The sequence below is a fragment of the Rhinopithecus bieti genome, unplaced genomic scaffold (genome assembly GCF_001698545.2).
Source record: "Rhinopithecus bieti isolate Rb0 unplaced genomic scaffold, ASM169854v2 scaffold_13349, whole genome shotgun sequence".
NCBI lineage: Eukaryota > Metazoa > Chordata > Mammalia > Primates > Cercopithecidae > Rhinopithecus > Rhinopithecus bieti.
In genome coordinates, this window is record NW_016807772.1 from 1,084,452 (window position 1) to 1,102,534 (window position 18,083).

Genomic DNA, 18,083 nt, shown 5'->3' on the forward strand with positions numbered 1-18,083 from the left:
CGGCCCCCATCATGAGTGGCCAGGGCCTAGCAGGCTTCTTTGCCTCCGTGGCCATGATCTGCGCTATTGCCAGTAAGTCCGGCTGTCTACCTGCCCAGTGCCCTGGTGTGGTGGGGAGAAGGGATGGGGCCTATCTCTGATCACTGACACCACCCCAGGTGGCTCGGAGCTATCAGAAAGTGCCTTTGGCTACTTTATCACAGCCTGTGCTGTTATCATTTTGACCATCATCTGTTACCTGGGCCTGCCCCGCCTGGTGAGTAAATGGAGGGAGCTGGGGTTTGGGGTATAGGGGTCTGGGGTGTTCTGAGGATAAAACCTGAAGGAGGCTGGGATTCTGGATATTCTGCCTGTGAATCCACCTCCCCCGTCTCCCTTACTTGATAGGAATTCTACCGCTACTACCAGCAGCTCAAGCTCGAAGGACCCGGGGAGCAGGAGACCAAGTTGGACCTCATTAGCAAAGGTCCGAAGAGCCTGAGGAAGCTGGGGTGGAGGAGGATGGTATACCAGGCGGGGGAGAGCACGAGCAAAGAGAACAAAGATGAGTGCACTGTGTTAGCTAGCAGCCCTGAGCCAGAGGAGGACCGAAGAACTGGGGTGGGGAGAGGAAGACAATAGGAAATAAGGGCCGGCAATGATAAAATGGGGGCAGATCCTGGATGACCTGGAACGCCTGAGGTGTTTGGACTAAAGGCAGTGGGAAGCAATTGCAGATTCCTCAGTGAGGAATAACATGACCTGAGGCTCCTGGGAGAGGCCAGGCCCCCGGGACTTGAGCTGTAGGGATTTGGAGGCGAGGTTTGGTTTAAGGTTAGGGTACGGCTGGGACTGGTTTGGGACTGGTTAAGGAGGCGTCTACTTTCAAGTGATCCCAGCCCTTTTGGGGAATGTTTGTGTTGTCTTCTGTTGCGCTGTCCTCCCCACAACTTGGAGATTCTTCCACCCCGCAGGAGAGGAGCCAAGAGCAGGCAAAGAAGAGTCTGGAGTTTCAGTTTCCAACTCTCAGCCCACCAACGAAAGCCACTCTATCAAAGCCATCCTGAAAAATGTATGTAGGGAAGGTTATCCTACCTTCTACCCCTTGTCCTCTTTCTCTCCTTTTGCTCCCTCCCTCTGCCACCCATCTCCTCCCTTTCTGACCTGAGAGTGGTCGCTCCTGGATTCTTTTGTGTGTGCATGTGTGCCCATGTGTGCATGCCAGGGGTGGGGTTCGTGGTTCCCTTTTTTTTTTGAGACAGAGTTTCACTCTTGTTGCCCAGGTAGGAGTGCAATGGCACAATTTACACTCACTGCAACCTCCATCTCCCAAGTTCAAGTGATTCTCCTGCCTCAGCCTCCCAAGTAGCTGAGATTACACGCATATGCCACCCTGCCCGGCTAATTTTTTTTTTTTAGTAGAGACGGGGTTTCACCGTGTAGGCCAGGATGGTCTCGATCTCCTGACCTCGTGATCCACCCGTCTCGGCCTCCCAAAGTGCTGGGATTACAGGCTTGAGCCACCGCGCCCGGCCTAGAATTTTAGGTCTCTTACATAGCACATGCCCAACTGTCTATGCTCAGTAAGTGCTGGCCATTCGTCATTTTCCTCCCTCTGCCCCACTCTGTCTCTCTGATTCTCTTCTCTTCCTACCTCTCCCATCCCTACCTCCAAGCCGGAGGCCTTAGAAAGAATGAATGAGACACCAGATGCAAGTACAAGCGCAAAGATCTCCTGACCTCCCCGGTTTGGTCATCTGTGTGCAACCATGCAGCAGACAGAGCACAGTCACTACTGCAGCACAGGGTGTAGCCTCCTTTCCTGGACTTGGACTTGACTCTTCATCAAGGGCACTGCTTTTCACACAACCAGTCTTTATGACGAAAATGTAGAAATTGTTGCTTTCTAGGTTTGTTTCATTGTTTTTTTCTCTAGATTAAACCTCATGCATTTTAAAATCCTCTATTTTGGAGTTGGTGACAAACACAGACAAGCTGACATCTGTTTTTCATGGTAAATTCTTTCCCTGTTAACTAATAGAACAATAAGTTGTTCATTTATGTATTTACTAAATTTGTAAGTTTCTCTCGTATGTATCAGGTTATAGAAAACACACCTAAGTGGTCTGCTAACTTCTGAAGCACTCCCAGCTACTTTAAGAAACATTTTATGCAAGTCAATATGTTGATCGTAGATGATGCTTACCTGCACATTTAGTCACTTGGAGTCAACTATTAGCAATTTTTTTCAACGGAAATAACTGTACTAAACAAATGCCTTTGGCCTGAGATCTAAGTTAGTGTACAGCACAAGGGGGGAACTTAATACATATTTGTCGATTGAAAGAATAAAATCTTTTCCCCGTCTGGTTGGGGAGACATCCTGCAGCTAGCCAGGACTGTGCTGGATTTTGACATGGTATAATAAAGGTATACATGGTGTATGTAATAAAAGATGTGGGAGCACAAATCCATAGGAATTTGAGAGGTTAGGAATTGTATTATTATTCAGGCCCTTCACTCTCAGCCTACCCTGCTCTATTTGAATAATGAGGCTTGTGGTGGTCTGTGGAAAAGTGGACAGAGTAGAATTTGGGCAGCTGCTGAAGGTTTGGTCTCTAGAATGAGTCCACGTTACCCTAAGGACAGTAATCCCAAATTGAGACCAAAACTTTAAGAAAACCAATGTTTGGGGCCAAGCAATGGGGAGCCTGGCCGACTTCATTTTTTAGTCATTTTGAACTCAATATTTAAAATCCTGGAGGAGAAGGAAAAAAAGGGTGTATATTAATGTAATGACACCCACATCTCACTGTTCTCTTGGCTCCTGGTGATGGGGGGAAAAAAGGTGCACCCAGGGTTGACTCTTCAGTTACACCGGCAGCCATGCGTCATGACCTCCAGGTCTTCAGAGGCCCTGCCCATGTGGCACGTGCCTGGTACTTCCCACACATGTGCCTCTGTAATCCTAATAAACCTGGGGTGAAATCTGGCTGTGCCTCTTGCTCACTGTGTGACCTTTTGACTTTAAGTTTCTTAAAGTTTCTGAGCCTCACTTTTCTTATCTGTGAAATGGGGATCATTCCTATTTCTAAGAACTGAAAGCACACATTCTCAAACTTCAGGGTGCCCCTGAGGCATGTGGTATGCTTGTTTAAAAGGCAGATTTCTGCACCTACCTCTAGCGATTCAGACTTAGTAGGTATTGAGTGGGGCCCTGGCATCTACTTTGTTTATGTAAGTAATTCTCCACACTTAGAGAAACACTTAAGACTCTCGCAGGGATTGCCACACCTTTTTTTTTATCTTGCACCAGTTATCAATAAAAAGTACTGCACACACCCTTAATATAAACACTTTTATAACCATACTATCTTCTAATATGTTATATGCTTTATAGTATTTAGCAGTACTAAGATGAAGTAACAACATATCAGAGCATTAATTGTTTTTTTCACACCCCTGGGGTATGTGAAACCTACTTTGGAAACCACTGGTTTAGAAGATCAGATGAACTAGTACATATAAAAGCTCTCTGTAAATAGACAAAACTGGGCATATATATGTGTGTGTGTGTATATGTGTGTGTGTGTGTGTGTATATATATATATATATATTTGACATGGAGTTTTGCTCTTGTTGCCCAGGCTGGAGTGCAATGGCACGATCTTGTCTCACCGCAACCTCTGCCTCCTGCCTCCAAGCAATTCTCCTGCTTCACCCTCCCGAGTAGCTGGGATTACAGGGATGTGCCACCATGCCCAGGCATGTGCCACCACGCTAATTCTGTATTTTTACTAGAGACAGGGTTTCTCCATGTTGGTCAGGCTGGTCTCAAACTCCCTACCTCAGCTCATCCACCCACCTCGGCCTCCTAAAGTGCTGGGATTACAGGCGTGAGCCACCGCACCCAGCCCGGGCCAATATTTTTGAAAGCACATAGAGCATCCACATGAGTGTGAAGCACACACTGACAATACGAGCCCACCTGCAAATGCACTCAACACCACTGACCTGCAACTCTTCCTCCTCACCTGTGCTGCCCTCTGAGCCTTGTTCCTAGGAGACTTCTGTATTTGCTGCCTTTAAGCGTTTTGGAATAGTTAATATAGAACTAAGGTAGCATATGACCTAGAGACCAAAAGGTAGGCAAAGAATTTTACTTATCTCCCTAATCAAAACTACACATTCCAGACTAAAATGAGTGAGGCCATTGAGGAACAGGCTAATTAGAATACTTGTTTAGTCAGAATCTGGCTACTTTGAAAGCACAGCAATGCAATTTCTCTTGACATAAATGACCAACTTAAAAAAAATCCCAGAAAAATAATTCCATTTCTAAGTCCAACTAATTCTTTTCCATTCTCCAAAATATTCCTAAAGCTATGAAGAATGGTAAACCTCAGAATTTACAAAAATCAGGAAGAGTTCACAGGCCACAGAAGGTCCATAACCTCTACTCATCAGCCGATGTGCTGCTCTTTCTGTCTTAGATGTTGATGCTTAGAAAGGAAAAAAAAGCTTTACCAATTTTTGAATACACAAGATCTAGGGTCTAAGGTTTTCATGGCATCAGCCGTAAGCCGGGTGACAAACCATCAAGGACTGTTGTGGTTTTTAAATTAAAATTTATAGGGGCTGGGTACCGTGGGTCACGCCTGTAATCCCAGCACTTTGGGAGGCCGAGGCAGGCGGATCACTTGAAGTCAGGAGTTCAAGACCAGCCAGGCCAACATGGTGAAACCCTGTCTCTACTAAAAATACAAAAATTAGCCAGGGCTGGTAGTGCTCGCCTGTAATCCCAGCTACTTGGGAGGCTGAGGCAGGAGAATTGCTTGAACCCAGGAGTCAGAGGTTGCCGTGAGCCGAGATCATGCCGGTGCACTCCAGCCTATATATATATAATATATAATACAGATTATTAAATATATATATATATAAAACTCCTCCTACAGCTACTTTTCTGCAAATAACTCATGAGTTCTTTTTGTTGGTTTGGTTGGTTGACTGCAAATGACGGAAACCCAAACTAGATAACAAAAGAATATCCTTGAATGTTCTGTTCTAGGAAATAAAGTGAAACTCTGTCTCAAAAAAAAAACAAAAAAGTTTATAGGAAAAAGATGTATAGAGAAAAAAATCTGCAAAGACACTACTTCAAAATAATTTGCCCTATTAACATAGAAATTGTATTCAGTAATTTCTGGGAGCCATCAAGTTATGGGTTTGGGTATTTTGTTGTTGTTTTTAGTATTTTTATAGGTATGACTATAGCTTAACATTTTCAATACTGCTATGTGTTAAACACCAAGCGCAGCCAGCCTCGTTCTAAGTCCTGCACGGGAATCACCTCACTGAAGTCTACCGTGATGCCATGAGCTGTAGGTATGACTGTCCCCATTTCACACATGGTAAAATGGAGGCTCAAACAGCTAAATAACTCATCCAGAATCACACAACCAGACAGTGGCAGAATCTCAACTGAACCCAGATTGAACAACAAACCGGTGCCTTTATTTATTTATTTATTTATTTATTTATTTATTTATTTTTGAGATGGAGTCTCGCTCTGTCACCCAGGCTGGAGCGCACTGGTGTGATCTCAGCTCACTATAACCTCTGCCTCCCAGCTTCAAGCGATTCTCCTGTCTCAGCCTCCCGAGTAGCTGGGATTGCAAGCGGTGCCACCATGCCCAGCTAATTTTTTTGTATTTTGATAGAGACAAGGTTTCCCCATGTTGCCCAGGCTGGTCTCGAACTCCTGAGCTCAGGCAATCCACCCGCCTCGGCCTCCCAAAGTGCTAGGATTACAGGCGTGAGCCACCGCGCCTGGCACAAACCAGTACTTTTAAAGATGACGTAATACGCCTCTCTGTGGCAATCTGTGTTGCCCTTAGACAAAGACAAGGGCTGAAGCAAAATGTGAGACAACCCAATTTTGTATATGTAAAATTATAATAAAATATGTAAAATTTTGTATATGTAAAATTATATGTCAATTGGGAATAAAGGGGGGTTTTGTTCTGGTTCTAAGGAAGATTGTAATAAAGAATAGAAAAGTTAGTCAAGGCCTTGTAACCATAATAGGTCTGTGGCCCAATGTGCAGCAAGTCAATAGCTGAGACGCAGGGCTGCAGCAGAGCGAGAGGTTTAATGGGAGGGCCACTGAGCGAGGAGATGGAAGGAAACCTCAATCCGACTCCCTGAGGAGTTTGGGGCTAGGCATTTTAAAGGGTTTGGAGTAAGCCTAAGTGTGGTGATAGTTGATTGGTGGAAGAGTGCAGGGTGAAGTCACAGGACAGGATGATGAAGAAACTGTATTCTCATGCTGATCCCATTTGTCTGGGTGGTCTTCAAATCGGTTGGCTGTCAGCTATTTCACTGGAATTTGGGAGGAAACACCTTTAGCAATTCTAACAGAAGCTTTATGATTCTAATGTCAGAAATCCTATCTATAGCAACAATGGGGATGCAGACGGTCAGGATCTAGTGCTACTACAGGACTTTTGGTGACAAGGAAGTGGGCCAAAGTACAGCCTGATTAATGCTTAATCCAGAATTCTCGTTAACCCTGTGAGGACAGCTTCAGCTTTGTCTGTAAAATCTCTGAGACTGTCTACTGTCAATGGTATTTTTACGGCAATCCTAGGACCATGAATTTCCTCTCCCTACAAAGGATGAGGCAGATCCAGGGGCCATATGTCTATGTCCCCACCCGTGAATCACTCCTACGTAGCTAAGATTCCTTTCCTCAGTTTCATCATCTGTATAGTGGAGCTGGTGGCTATGCCTCTCTCTGGGCCATAATGAGATTTAAATGAGATAAAAAGTGTTTAGCACGCACCCAGACAAATAAACAGTAAGTGTTAGATGTAATTTTGTCCGAGTACCGTGGCTCACGTCTGTAAACCCAGCACTCTGGGAGGCCGAGGCGGGCGCATCACTTGTTGTCAGGAATTGAAGACCAGCCTGGCCAACATGGCAAAACCCCATCTCTACTAAAAATATAAAAATTAGCCAGGCCTGGTGGCAGGCACTTGTAATCCCAGCTACTCTGGAGGCTGAGGCAGGAGAATTGCTTGAACCCAGGGGGTGGAGGTTGCAGTGAACTGAGGTCGCACCACTACACTCCAGCCTGGGTGACAGAGCGAGACTCCATCTCAAAAAAGAAAAAAAGTTACATGTCATTTTATTATCCAGCGAAGGTCATTGGCCCACTTTTATGAGTAACACTCAATGCTTTTTTAAATAGCTAGATCTTTGTTGCTACCCACCAAAGCTGTATGAATCACTTCTAATAATACTAATTTCTAAACTGGGTAAGTTCTGTTCTACCTACATCATTAATAATCATCTAACGGCAAACATGCATCTTGGGGGCACTTCAATTTTAGTGTATTTTTATTCTCATTATCTTCATCATTTAACAATTGTAGAACACACGGGAATTTATCCTTTCAATTTTAAGTCACATTGCATTTGAAGTGAATATTTATAGCATTAATATTGACCCTTTCTTTTATCTTTCCTCTTGCCCCAAATAAGATTTTATAAAATAAAATGCATTTTTAATACAAAACAGACACCATGGAAGATTTGGCAGGGTTGATTGGTTATTTTGGAGAGGTTGTGTCTGGCTTGGTTTTATTTAGTATGGGGGTTTTGTGTGTGTGCGTGTGTGTGTGTGCATGCGTGTGTGTGTGTGTGTGTGTAGTTTTTGTTTGATTTGGTCAACATTAAGATGCTCATCTGTAATAAGTAAACCCATATATTTTTTCAATTTGGGAGTAATGTTATGATTTCAAGAATATTTTGTCTATGCTTTCTCAGCTAGATTAACTTGGGAATGAAAATGAATTGAGTTACTGGTCGATCTGGGTTCATTCAACATCAGTCAAGGCAAGAAAGTTGGCCGGGCACAGTGGCTCACGCCTGTAATCCCAGCACTCTGGGAGGCCGAGTTGGGTGGATCATGAGGTCAGGAGATCGAGACCATCCTGGCTATCATGGTGAAACCCCGTCTCTACTAAAAATACAAAAAAACTAGCCGGGCGTGGTGGTGGGCGCCTGTAGTCCCAGCTACTCAAGAGGCTGAGGCAGGAGAATGGCGTGAACCTGTGAGGCGGAGCTTGCAGTGAGCTGAGATCATGCCACTGCACTCCAGCCTGGGCGATAGAGCGAGACTCCATCTCAACGAAAAAAAAAAAGGAAAAAGGGAAGAAAGTCATCCGCTCCAATAAGGCAGTTGACCTGCCATCAGGAAAACTTTAGGCCCCGTAGGCTTTGCAGTTACATCTTGTACCTGGTTCCTTCCCCAGCCCACCTTCAAATGTTATAAACAATATGACTGTGGTAGAAACATGAAAAACTAACTCTCAAAAGGCAAAATCCCCATCATTTATTCCACTACAGAGGGTTGGAACTTGGCATCTCTGCGGCCAGTAGATTGTTCTATTTTGTCTCAGAGACCACTGAGTGAGCACTGACTGTCCCTAGCCCTGTACTAAGTGCATTACATGTCTGAGCTCATATGATCCTCACAACCACCCTTAAAGGCACACATTATCTTCATTCTATAATTAGAAGACAGGGTCCAAAGAGTTTAAGGTCACAGATGGCCAAAGGCATCTGAATCCCAAATCTGTGCTCTTATTGGGAGCTGTAAGAATGAGCCCTATGCCAATCCAGGAAAGATGGTGAACGAAAACTCTCCTGAGGCAATAAAAGGAAGAGGGTTTGCAAACCAGTTTCACAACAGAAACCGCACCATGGCCAGGCCTTCTGGCGATGGATTCAAGGCAGCTCTAGGAAGTGTCAGCTGCAGGGCTGGATGCCAGAGCTTCACTTTCCATGTGGCTCTGTAACTCCTCCTACAGCTACGTTCCTGCAAATAACTGCATTAGTCATGAGTTCTTTTTGTTGGTTTGGTTGGTTGGCCGCAAATGACAGAAACCCAAACTAGATAACAAAAGAATTTCCTTGAAATGTTCTTGAAGTTCAGAAGGGCGACTAGGCCTTGGGGACAACTGAATCTGGGGCTTGAAAGCAACCAGACTAGTCACAGTGGCTCATGCCTGTAGTTCCAGCACTTTGGGAGGCCAAGGTGGGCAGATCGCTTGAGCTCAGGAGTTCGAGACCAGCCTGGGCAACGTGAAAAAAACTCGTCTCTTCGAAAAATACAAAAAAAAAGTAGCCGAACATGATGGCCCGCGCCTGCAGTCCCAGCTACTTGGGAGGCTCAGATGGGAGGATTGCTTGAGCCTGGGAGTTCGAGACTCTGGTGAGCCATGATTATACCACTGCATTCAAGCATAGGTGACAGACTGAGACTCTGTCTCAAACCAATAAAAAAAAAGAAAGAAAGCAACCTGCACTGCCTGTCTTCCCTCTGCACATTCCCCACCTTTCCTCACACCAGGAAAGAAGACTACACAGCAGGAAATATGGTCTCCACCAGCCCCCTAGCCTACAGCTTTAGCCACCAGAGCAATAAACCATTTTTTTCCAGCCCGTTTGCTGGAGAAAATGGTTTATTGCTCTGGCAGCTAATGCTGTAGCTTTAGCCATGGGAACCCTTATGGGTTCCCCCACGAGGCTATGGAACTCTGTGGCTCAGTTCCACAGCAAGTAACTTGCCGGCTCAGCTCTACTCAAAGTTGAGTGTGCTGGGCCATCCACACCCACTCTGATCGGCTGTGGGGTATGGATGCATGTACAGCCCTTTACAGCAGTCGCGCCCTCGGCAGGGGTGGATGAGAAGACAGTGAATTTGCAGGCATTTTTCTGATCCTTAAAACTCCTGTGAGACAGGTCATTTTACAGATGGCATTGAGGCTCAGAAAGATAAGATACCTTTCTCAATATCACACAGTGGTGAGTGGCAGAGCTGGGGCTCAAACGCAACAGCAAAGGTCGTGCCTACTTCTCTGAGACCACACCACTTCCATGACAGCATTCAGCGCACGGGATTCCCTCCAAAGTGGAACCCAATCGTTCTCACCAGTATCCGGGTAACACCTGCAGGGACACAAGCTCCCAGGTGAGAAACTGGAGGGTCCGATGAGAAAAACAATAAAGACAACCTGGCAGCGCCAGAAAATGGATTAGAAAAAAAACTAGACTTGAACCTTTACTCTCATAAAATAGCTAATGGTAGTCTTTCGTTTTTAAAGGTGGGCTTTTGTTTATTTATTCGTTCAGCAAAAAATCACGAGTGCTTTCTGCGCACCAGGGCCGGAGGGAAGATACAGCACCAACCCCCAACGGCCGTGCAGTTCTCCTATTGGGCCAGCAGAGGGGGCGAAGGGCCAGTTCTGTGAGAAGACCTGCAGGGCTGGACACCGGCTGAACCGCGTCGGCAGCCACACGACCACCTGGCCAAGCCACAAAATGCCCAAGACAAAGAAGTCCCACGTGTCCTTTAGGTGTTTAGAGCTACAGTGAGGGTCCCTGGGGAGATCTGGGAACAGTCCTGCACCATGGTCCTGGGAAGATGAGGAGAGAAGGAGGGAATCCTTGGGTAGAACCAACATGCCCCACCCAGACAAAAGGGTGGGAGGATCTAAGAACTGGCAAGTCAAACCTCAGATACAAAACATAGTCCTCTTTGACCACACAACAAGCCCTCAGTGATACTACATACTGAATCGCGCGACCCCGTTTCCAAGCCCCCAACTCTACTATCCTCAGTGAGACGAAAGGAAGGGTTCCCCACCTTTTCACTATAGCCGACTGGGGTGGAGGAAGCCTGGATGTAAAGATAGATTTGAAAAAGAAGTGCAGGAGCATTCAAGGCCATGGACAGGCCCCCTGGCAAATTCACCTAGGAGCTGCCAGGGTGGGGAGATTGCTGAACCAATTGTTCAGGGCCAGCGTTGCAAAGCTAGCGTCTGTCATCATGGGGAACAGAAGGGTCATATGTGCCACATTGCCAGCTTCCCACTACTCCCCTAACGAGCCAAGAAAGACATGAAAGCCAGTTAGTGACCAAACGTCCCCATTCTGCATTACACATGTACTAGAGGGGATACCCAAAAGGCCAATTAATCAAAAACTAAGCTCATCACCCCAAGTGACCCCTTTCAACTATAAAACAGGTTGTTGGGGGGAATTTCTAATGTCCATCCTAATGCACACATTCTGAGTTTCTTGTTCTCATGTTGTGTGACTTGGTCACAAATGACCAAGTCAACCTTTCTACTTCCTCAGCATAAGCTGTTATTGATCATCTTGTTTTCAAGGAGACACGCGCACACACACACACACGCACACTCCAAATCACAATCCTATGAGGTATCACACAGAGTGAAGTTTGCTGTATATGCTTTTTTTTTTTTTTTTTTGAGACGGAGTCTCACTCTGTCGCCCAGGTTGGAGTACAGTGGCGCTATCTCGGCTCACTGCAAGCTCCGCCTCCCAGGTTCACGCCATTCTCCTGCCTCAGCCTCCCTAGTAGCTGGGACTATAGGTGCCCACCACCACGCCCGGCTAATTTTCTGTATTTTTAGTAGAGATGGGGTTTCACCGTGTTAGCCAGGATGGTCTCGATCTCCTGACCTCGTGATCTGCCCGCCTCGGTCTCCCAAAGTGCTGGGATTACAGGCGTGAGCCACTGCACCCAGCCTGCTGTATATACATTTTAAAACTTTCAACCAGGATATGAAGGAGAGATAGAATGCAGATGGTGACAAATGACTCTGTGTTACAAATGAGTCACATTCCCATGCGAAAGGGGATGGGGAACAAAGGAGCTGACCTAAGTACCGTACACACACACACACACATACACACACACACTACTTCAGTTGGCAAATGTGTTTCTCACAGTAATATATTTTCAAACTACTTAATATGTATGCTAGCGTTGAATAAACATGTAAAAATATCATAGATAATAAGAGCCGGGTTTCCTCTCTGTAGGAAAAGAAAGTTACAAATAAGGAAAGCAGGAAGGTTAGAAGGAGTACTATGGAGCAAGACTGGAGTCAGAGGTAGCAGTGTGAACCCATGCTTTTGTTTTACAGATATATACAAAAATACATAAAGATGTGTGTATCCATATGTGTTGGTGTGTGTATGTATATATGTGTGTATAGGGGGCCTAGTAGCTGTGACATTTCAGCATCAATGAGGACACCTAGTGCTCTTTATTTCTAAACATCATTGTACAATAAAAGGAACCAGGGCTCCTTGGGTTAGTGGTTAATTTCAGGTCTGGGGCAAGGAAAATACAAGATAAGATGAACCTGGAGCATCTTGTGGTGCCAGGAAGTAATACAGGGCTTTCAAAAAAGAAAGGACCTCTAATCCTAGCACTTTGGGAGGCTGAGGTGGGTGGATCACTTGAGGCCAGGAGTTCGAGACCAGCTTGGCCAATATGGTGAAACCACCTCTCTACTAAAAATACAAAATTTAGCCAGGTGTGGTGTTGTATGCTTGTAATCCCAGCTACTCAGGAGGCCAAAGCAGAAGACTCGCTTGAAGCTGGAAGGCCAAGTTTGCAGTGAGTCAAGGTTATACCACTGCACTTTGGCCTGGGCGACAGAGTGAGAGTTTGAAATAAAAAAAAAAGAAAGAAAGAAGAAGAAGAAAGAAAGAAGAGAAAGAAAGAAAGAAGGAAGGAAGGAAGGAAGGAAGGAAGGAAGGAAGGAAGAGAGGGAGGGAGAAGGGAGGAAGAAGGAAGGAAGGAAGGAAGGAAGGAAGGAAGGAAGGAAGGAAGGAAGGAAGGAAGGAAAGAAGGGAGGGAGGGAGGGTAATAGGTGGAGGAGGGAAGGAGAAAAGTAAAGTAAATGATGGAACCACATCAAAGGACATGGGCACCAACCTGAAAGGGTTCTCTGCAAATGTAATCAAGTTACAATGAAGTCATACTGGATTAGGGTGGACCCTAAACCCAATGCCTGTTGTCCTTATAAGAGGACACAGGGAAGAAAGCACGGAATGGCCAGAATTGCCAGCACCCACCAGAAGTTAGCAGGGAGGCATGGGCCAGATTATACCCCAGAGATATCAGAAAGAATCCCCCTGCATATACCTTGACTTCAGGTTCTGGCCTTCTAGATGGTGAAAGAATACATTTCTGTGTTCTGGGCCAGCCAGGTTTCGGTAATTTGTTGTGGTAGCCCTAGAAAAGTCATACAGATGGTAAAATTAATGTGTGAAAGTTTAAGCAGAAATAAGATATTCGCCTAATCTCTAAGTATCTTCCCTCTAATATTTATTAATTACAAAGGGAAAATAGTAACTTTATCAAAATGAAACCTGACAGACACCACCTTGGGCAATGATGAAGGCTGACATCACTGGTAATACGTACCGTCATGTTCCCAACACGATGTAATGGGAAGGGCGCATCACCTGTATGGTGTCCCTTCCCTTATGCAAAACCTGTCTGATCACAAGAATCAGCTGGAACATCTAGGTTGAGGGACATTCTACAAAAGAACTGATTAGTACATTCAAGTGTCAAGATCACGAAACACAAGAAAAGACTAAAGGCAGCCAACGATCAAAGGAGACAGGATCCAACAACGAAATGCAGTGGGAGATCCCGGAACAGCAGGGGACATCAGTGAGACAACGGATGCAATTAAAAGAACATTGTGATTTAATGAATGGTACCGTACCACTGTTAATTTTTTTAGTTGTGATCACTTTTTTATAGTTAAGATGGTAACATACGGGGAAATGGAGGGAAGGGTTCACATGAACTCTGTACTGCTTTTGCAACTCTGCTATAAGTCCAAAATTATCTTCAAATGTAAAAAGTAGTAACCGGCATACTCATTTTATTGCAATTTGCTGTAGTGTGCTTTGCAGATATTGCAGGGCTTTCTTGTTTTTGTTTTGTTTTTTAATAAACTGTAGGTGTGTGGCAACTCTGCAAGGTGAACAGATCCATCAGCACCACCACTTTTTTTTTTTTTTTTTTTTTTGAGATGGATTCTCTGTCGCCCAGGCTGGAGTGCAGTGGGGCAATCTTGGCTCAGTGCAACCTCTTCCTCCCGGGTTCAAGCAATTCCCCTGCCTCAACCTCCTGAGTAGCTGGGAATACAGGTGCGCACCACCACACCCCGCTAATGTTCTGTTTGTTTTTGTATTTTTAGTAAAGACGAGGTTTCACCATGGTGGCCAGGATGGTCTCGATCTCCGGACCTCGTGATCCACCCGCCTTGGCCTCCCAAAGTGCAGGGATTACAGCCATGAGCCACCGTGCCCGGCCATCAGCACCACTTCTCCAACAGCACATACTCACTCGTGTCCCTGTGTCACATATGGGTAATTCTTGAAATATTTCAAACTTTTCCATTATTATTAAATCTATTATGGTGATCTGTAATTTCTGATGTTATTATCGTAATTGTTTTGGGATGACATGAACTGTGCCCACATAAAATGACGAACTTAATCTGTAAATGCCATGTGTGTGTGTTCCCACTGCTCTACCAACCAGTCATTCCCTTGTCTCTCTCACTCTCCTCAGGCCTCCCTATTCCCTGAGACAAAATATTAAAATTAGGCCAATCAGTAACCCTAGAATGGCTTCTCACTGCTCAAGTGAAAGGAAGGGTCACACGCATTTCACCTGAAATCAAAAGCTAGAAATGATTAAGCTAAGTGATGAAGGCACGTCAAAAGCCGAGACAGGCAGAAAACTAGGTCTCCTGTACCAAATAGTTAAGTTGTGAATGCAAAGCAAAAGTTCTGAAGAAAATTAAAAATGCTACTCTAGCAAATACACGAACGATAAGAAAGTGCAACAGCCTTATTGATGATATGGAGACAGATTCAGTGGCCTGGAAAAATCAAACCAGCCACAACATTCCCTTAAGCCAAAGCCTAATACAGAGCAAGGTCCTAACTTAGTTGATAAAGCAGCATCAGAGTTTGAGATGATTGACTTTAATTTTGAAAGATGTTCTACTGTGATAAAATGCTATCAAACAGTACTGCATGCTATAGAGAAAACTTTCATGAAAGGTGGGGTCAATCAGTGCAGCAAACTTTATCACTGTGTTATTTTAAGAAATTGCCACAGCCACCCCAACCTTCAGTAATCACCACCCTGGTCAGTAGCCTTCCACACTGAGGCAAGATCCTCCAGCAGCAAAAAGATTACGACTTGCTGAAGCCTCAGATTATCATATATTTTTTTAGAAATAAAGTATTTTAAATTAAGGTATGTACGTTTTTGGACAGAATATTATTGCACATACTTAATAGGCTATAGTATAAACATGACTTTTTTATATGCAGCGGGAAACCAGAAAGCTCATGTGGCTGGCTTGCTTGCAATATTTTCTTTTTTTTTTTTTTTAGACGGAGTCTCGCTCTATCGCCCAGGCTGGAGTGCAGTGGCTGGATCTCCGCTCACTGCAAGCTCCGCCTCCCGGGTTTACACCATTCTCCTGCCTCAGCCTCCCGAGTAGCTGGGACTACAGGCGCCCGCCACCTCGCCCGGCTAGTTTTTTGTATTTTTTAGTAGAGACGGGGTTTCACCGTGTTAGCCAGGATGGTGTCGATCTCCTGACCTCGTGATCCACCCGTCTCGGCCTCCCAAAGTGCTGGGATTACAGGCTTGAGCCACCGCGCCCGGCCGCAATATTTTCTTTATTGCAGTAGGCCGGGGCTAAACCCACAGTATCTGCAAGGTATGCCTGTGTTAGGGGAAGGGATAAGGATACTGCAGGACGGGAAATCCCATGAGGAAAGTCAGCCAAATGATCACTTGATATTTCAAGACACAAGAAACTCAGCACTGTAAAAAATTAAGCTCAATAATTAGACTGCCACGAGTGAACTTCCAGTGTACAAGGCGCTAATAATTGGATCGCTCACAAGACAACACACTGCGTTTAACATTTTTATTTTTAACTCTGCTTTGGTAGTACAAAAGTCATAAAAGTACAAACCAGACAGTTAAAAATACACTTGACACTCGAAATGGTGAAAATTTCCTTTACAAATTTTACATCAAGGTAGTAGCCAACTCATTTATGACACCAAAAAGTTGTCCATCATTAGTGTTTTCTAGAGAAAGTCTGCTGTGGATTCCCTCATCCTTAGAAAGAAGGAGAAGAAACACAAGACCTGTAAACATCAGTAGCTTTGGGAACACTTAGGAATTCTCAGAGAGTTCAGTATAAACCAGTAAAAAGCGTATGTGTTGAAAATATTGAACACTTAACTTTTGGCAAATTTGGAAGCCTGCCAGACAAAAACTGCTCAAGTATTAGAAAATATTTAAAACATACTCTTGGTATAAATACAATTTTAAATATTTTTGAGTATTCTCTTGCCTGTTGTATTGCTATTTTAAAAGAAAAAAAGTGCTCTGACTTGCATAAGATGGAAAATAATTAAAGCTAAAGAATATTTTACATTTTATCCCCACCATTTTGAGGGCATATTTTTAAAGCAAAAAAGTATGCTTGTTTGTTTTTAATTAAAACAATTAGCCTAGGCTGCACATATATTATTTACACTAATACATACCACTAGAAGTCCTATATTGCTACTTTCTGGATCTCAGCGAAATTTATTTCCATACTGACTTTCTCCGGTCCACAGTGTATATGAATGTATACACACACAGTGTTTATTAGTTGTCAGTAAAAATTCTCATGGAACTGAATTCCCCATTTACTTAAAAGGTTAGACATGTTTAGTTTGATGCTGGAAATAGAATAGCTTAAGTCTATGTACAGTAAATACTGTGAAGTATATTTTTATGGAAATCACCTTTTGGGACATAAACGAAAGATGTGCTTTTTCTATGTGAAATAAAAGAAGTGCCCAAGGCACCACCAACACTGACATGGAGGCAGGTCTTGGAGACCTCGTAACTGGCCTCCCCCACAGCTCACCCCAGAGCTACCATAAATCACGTACTACTATTTATGCCTCTGGGTCCTTTCAGGTGTTTTGTAAAATGTACAGTTAAAAAAAAAAAGAAAAGAAAAGAAAAGTTTGTCAGGCCTAAAGGGAAAGTAACTGGAGTATTTTATATAAGGAGCATTAGTTACAAGAGGAAAAACAGGAAATACATAAAGGAAAACATGCCAGAGGTAGGTGCAGGCCCATCTTGTATGAGAAGCAGGGTTCTTTTGGCTTGGCCTTGGGTTGTCCAAACAAATTTGTGTGTGTGTGTGTGTGTGTGTGTGTGTGTGTGTGTGTGACTTTAAACCATTTTCTCCTTTATTCAACGGATTGACCAAGAATCGCTCAGCTAAAGGTTAAAAAAAAAAAAAAAAAAAGACCGGGTGCAGTGGCCCACGCCTATAATCCTAGCACCTTGGGAGGCCAAGGCAGGTAGATCACCTGAGGAGGTCAGGAGTTCAAGACCAGCCTGACCAATATAGTGAAACCCCGTCTCTGCTAAAAATACAAAAATTAGCCAATTTTGGTGGTGCATGCCTGTAATCCCAGCTACTCGGGAGGCTGAGGCAGGAGAATCGCTTGAACCTGGGGAGATGGAGATTGCAGTGAGCCGAGATTATGCCACTGCACTCCAGCCTAGGTGACAGAGCGAGACTCCGTCTCAAAAAAAAACCTTCTCAAAATGTTTAAGTGCTGTAGGAGTGACATGGTAGTGGCAGGAGTTAATGCTGAATTTGTAGTCAAGGAATCCAAAGTCTAGCATCTGGTCCCATTTGACTCCATGGTCCCTTGGGGAATCAACTCCTCAGGGCTAGACTAGATTATTTCCACTGAGCTTTTACCACTGAAGAGTCATCTTTTATCTTTTGTAACAGCTAACCGGTATGTATAAAGATCTTCTTACACCCAGTGTCAAAACAGGATGTAGGAACTGGAAAAAGAGAAACACACGCTCACGTGCACACATGTATACACATGTACACACACACCCCTGAGCATAAGCTCAGACTGTACGTGAATAGTATCACTGCACATGCTGATCATAATGGAAAAACTACAGTGTGTACACCAAGGCCTGGGATTAGGGGCTGGGAAGGGTGGAGGCGGGGAGTGGTTAAGAAGATAAAAACAGCTCTTTCCTTCCCCGGAAGTATAATAAATTGTTCAAGACTCTTTCAACCAAAACTTGTTTCAAAGCAAACTGAATTTTGTATACGGCACAGCAG

The 18,083-nt window shown here is 44.4% G+C and overlaps 1 protein-coding gene across 1 annotated transcript; it reads left to right on the forward strand.

The window, feature by feature from the left end:
- Nucleotides 1-6: 6 nt before the first annotated feature.
- On the forward strand, nt 7-1,281 carry LOC108536756 (equilibrative nucleoside transporter 1-like). Its single transcript, XM_017883772.1, has 4 exons — nt 7-72; nt 159-256; nt 388-466; nt 954-1,281. The coding sequence occupies exons 1-4, from the start codon at nt 12-14 to the stop codon at nt 1,145-1,147; spliced, it is 432 nt and encodes a 143-aa protein (XP_017739261.1). The 5' UTR covers nt 7-11; the 3' UTR covers nt 1,148-1,281.
- The last annotated feature ends 16,802 nt before the right edge of the window (nt 1,282-18,083 follow it).

Excerpts from the sequence above, each read along its gene's own strand:
- LOC108536756 (XM_017883772.1), top strand. The coding sequence starts at position 12 with ATGAGTGGCCAGGGCCTAGCAGGCTTCTTTGCCTCCGTGGCCATGATC. Across the intron at positions 257-387 it reads ACCTGGGCCTGCCCCGCCTG|GAATTCTACCGCTACTACCA; the intron begins GTGAGTAAATGG and ends CTTACTTGATAG. Across the intron at positions 467-953 it reads GTTGGACCTCATTAGCAAAG|GAGAGGAGCCAAGAGCAGGC; the intron begins GTCCGAAGAGCC and ends TCCACCCCGCAG.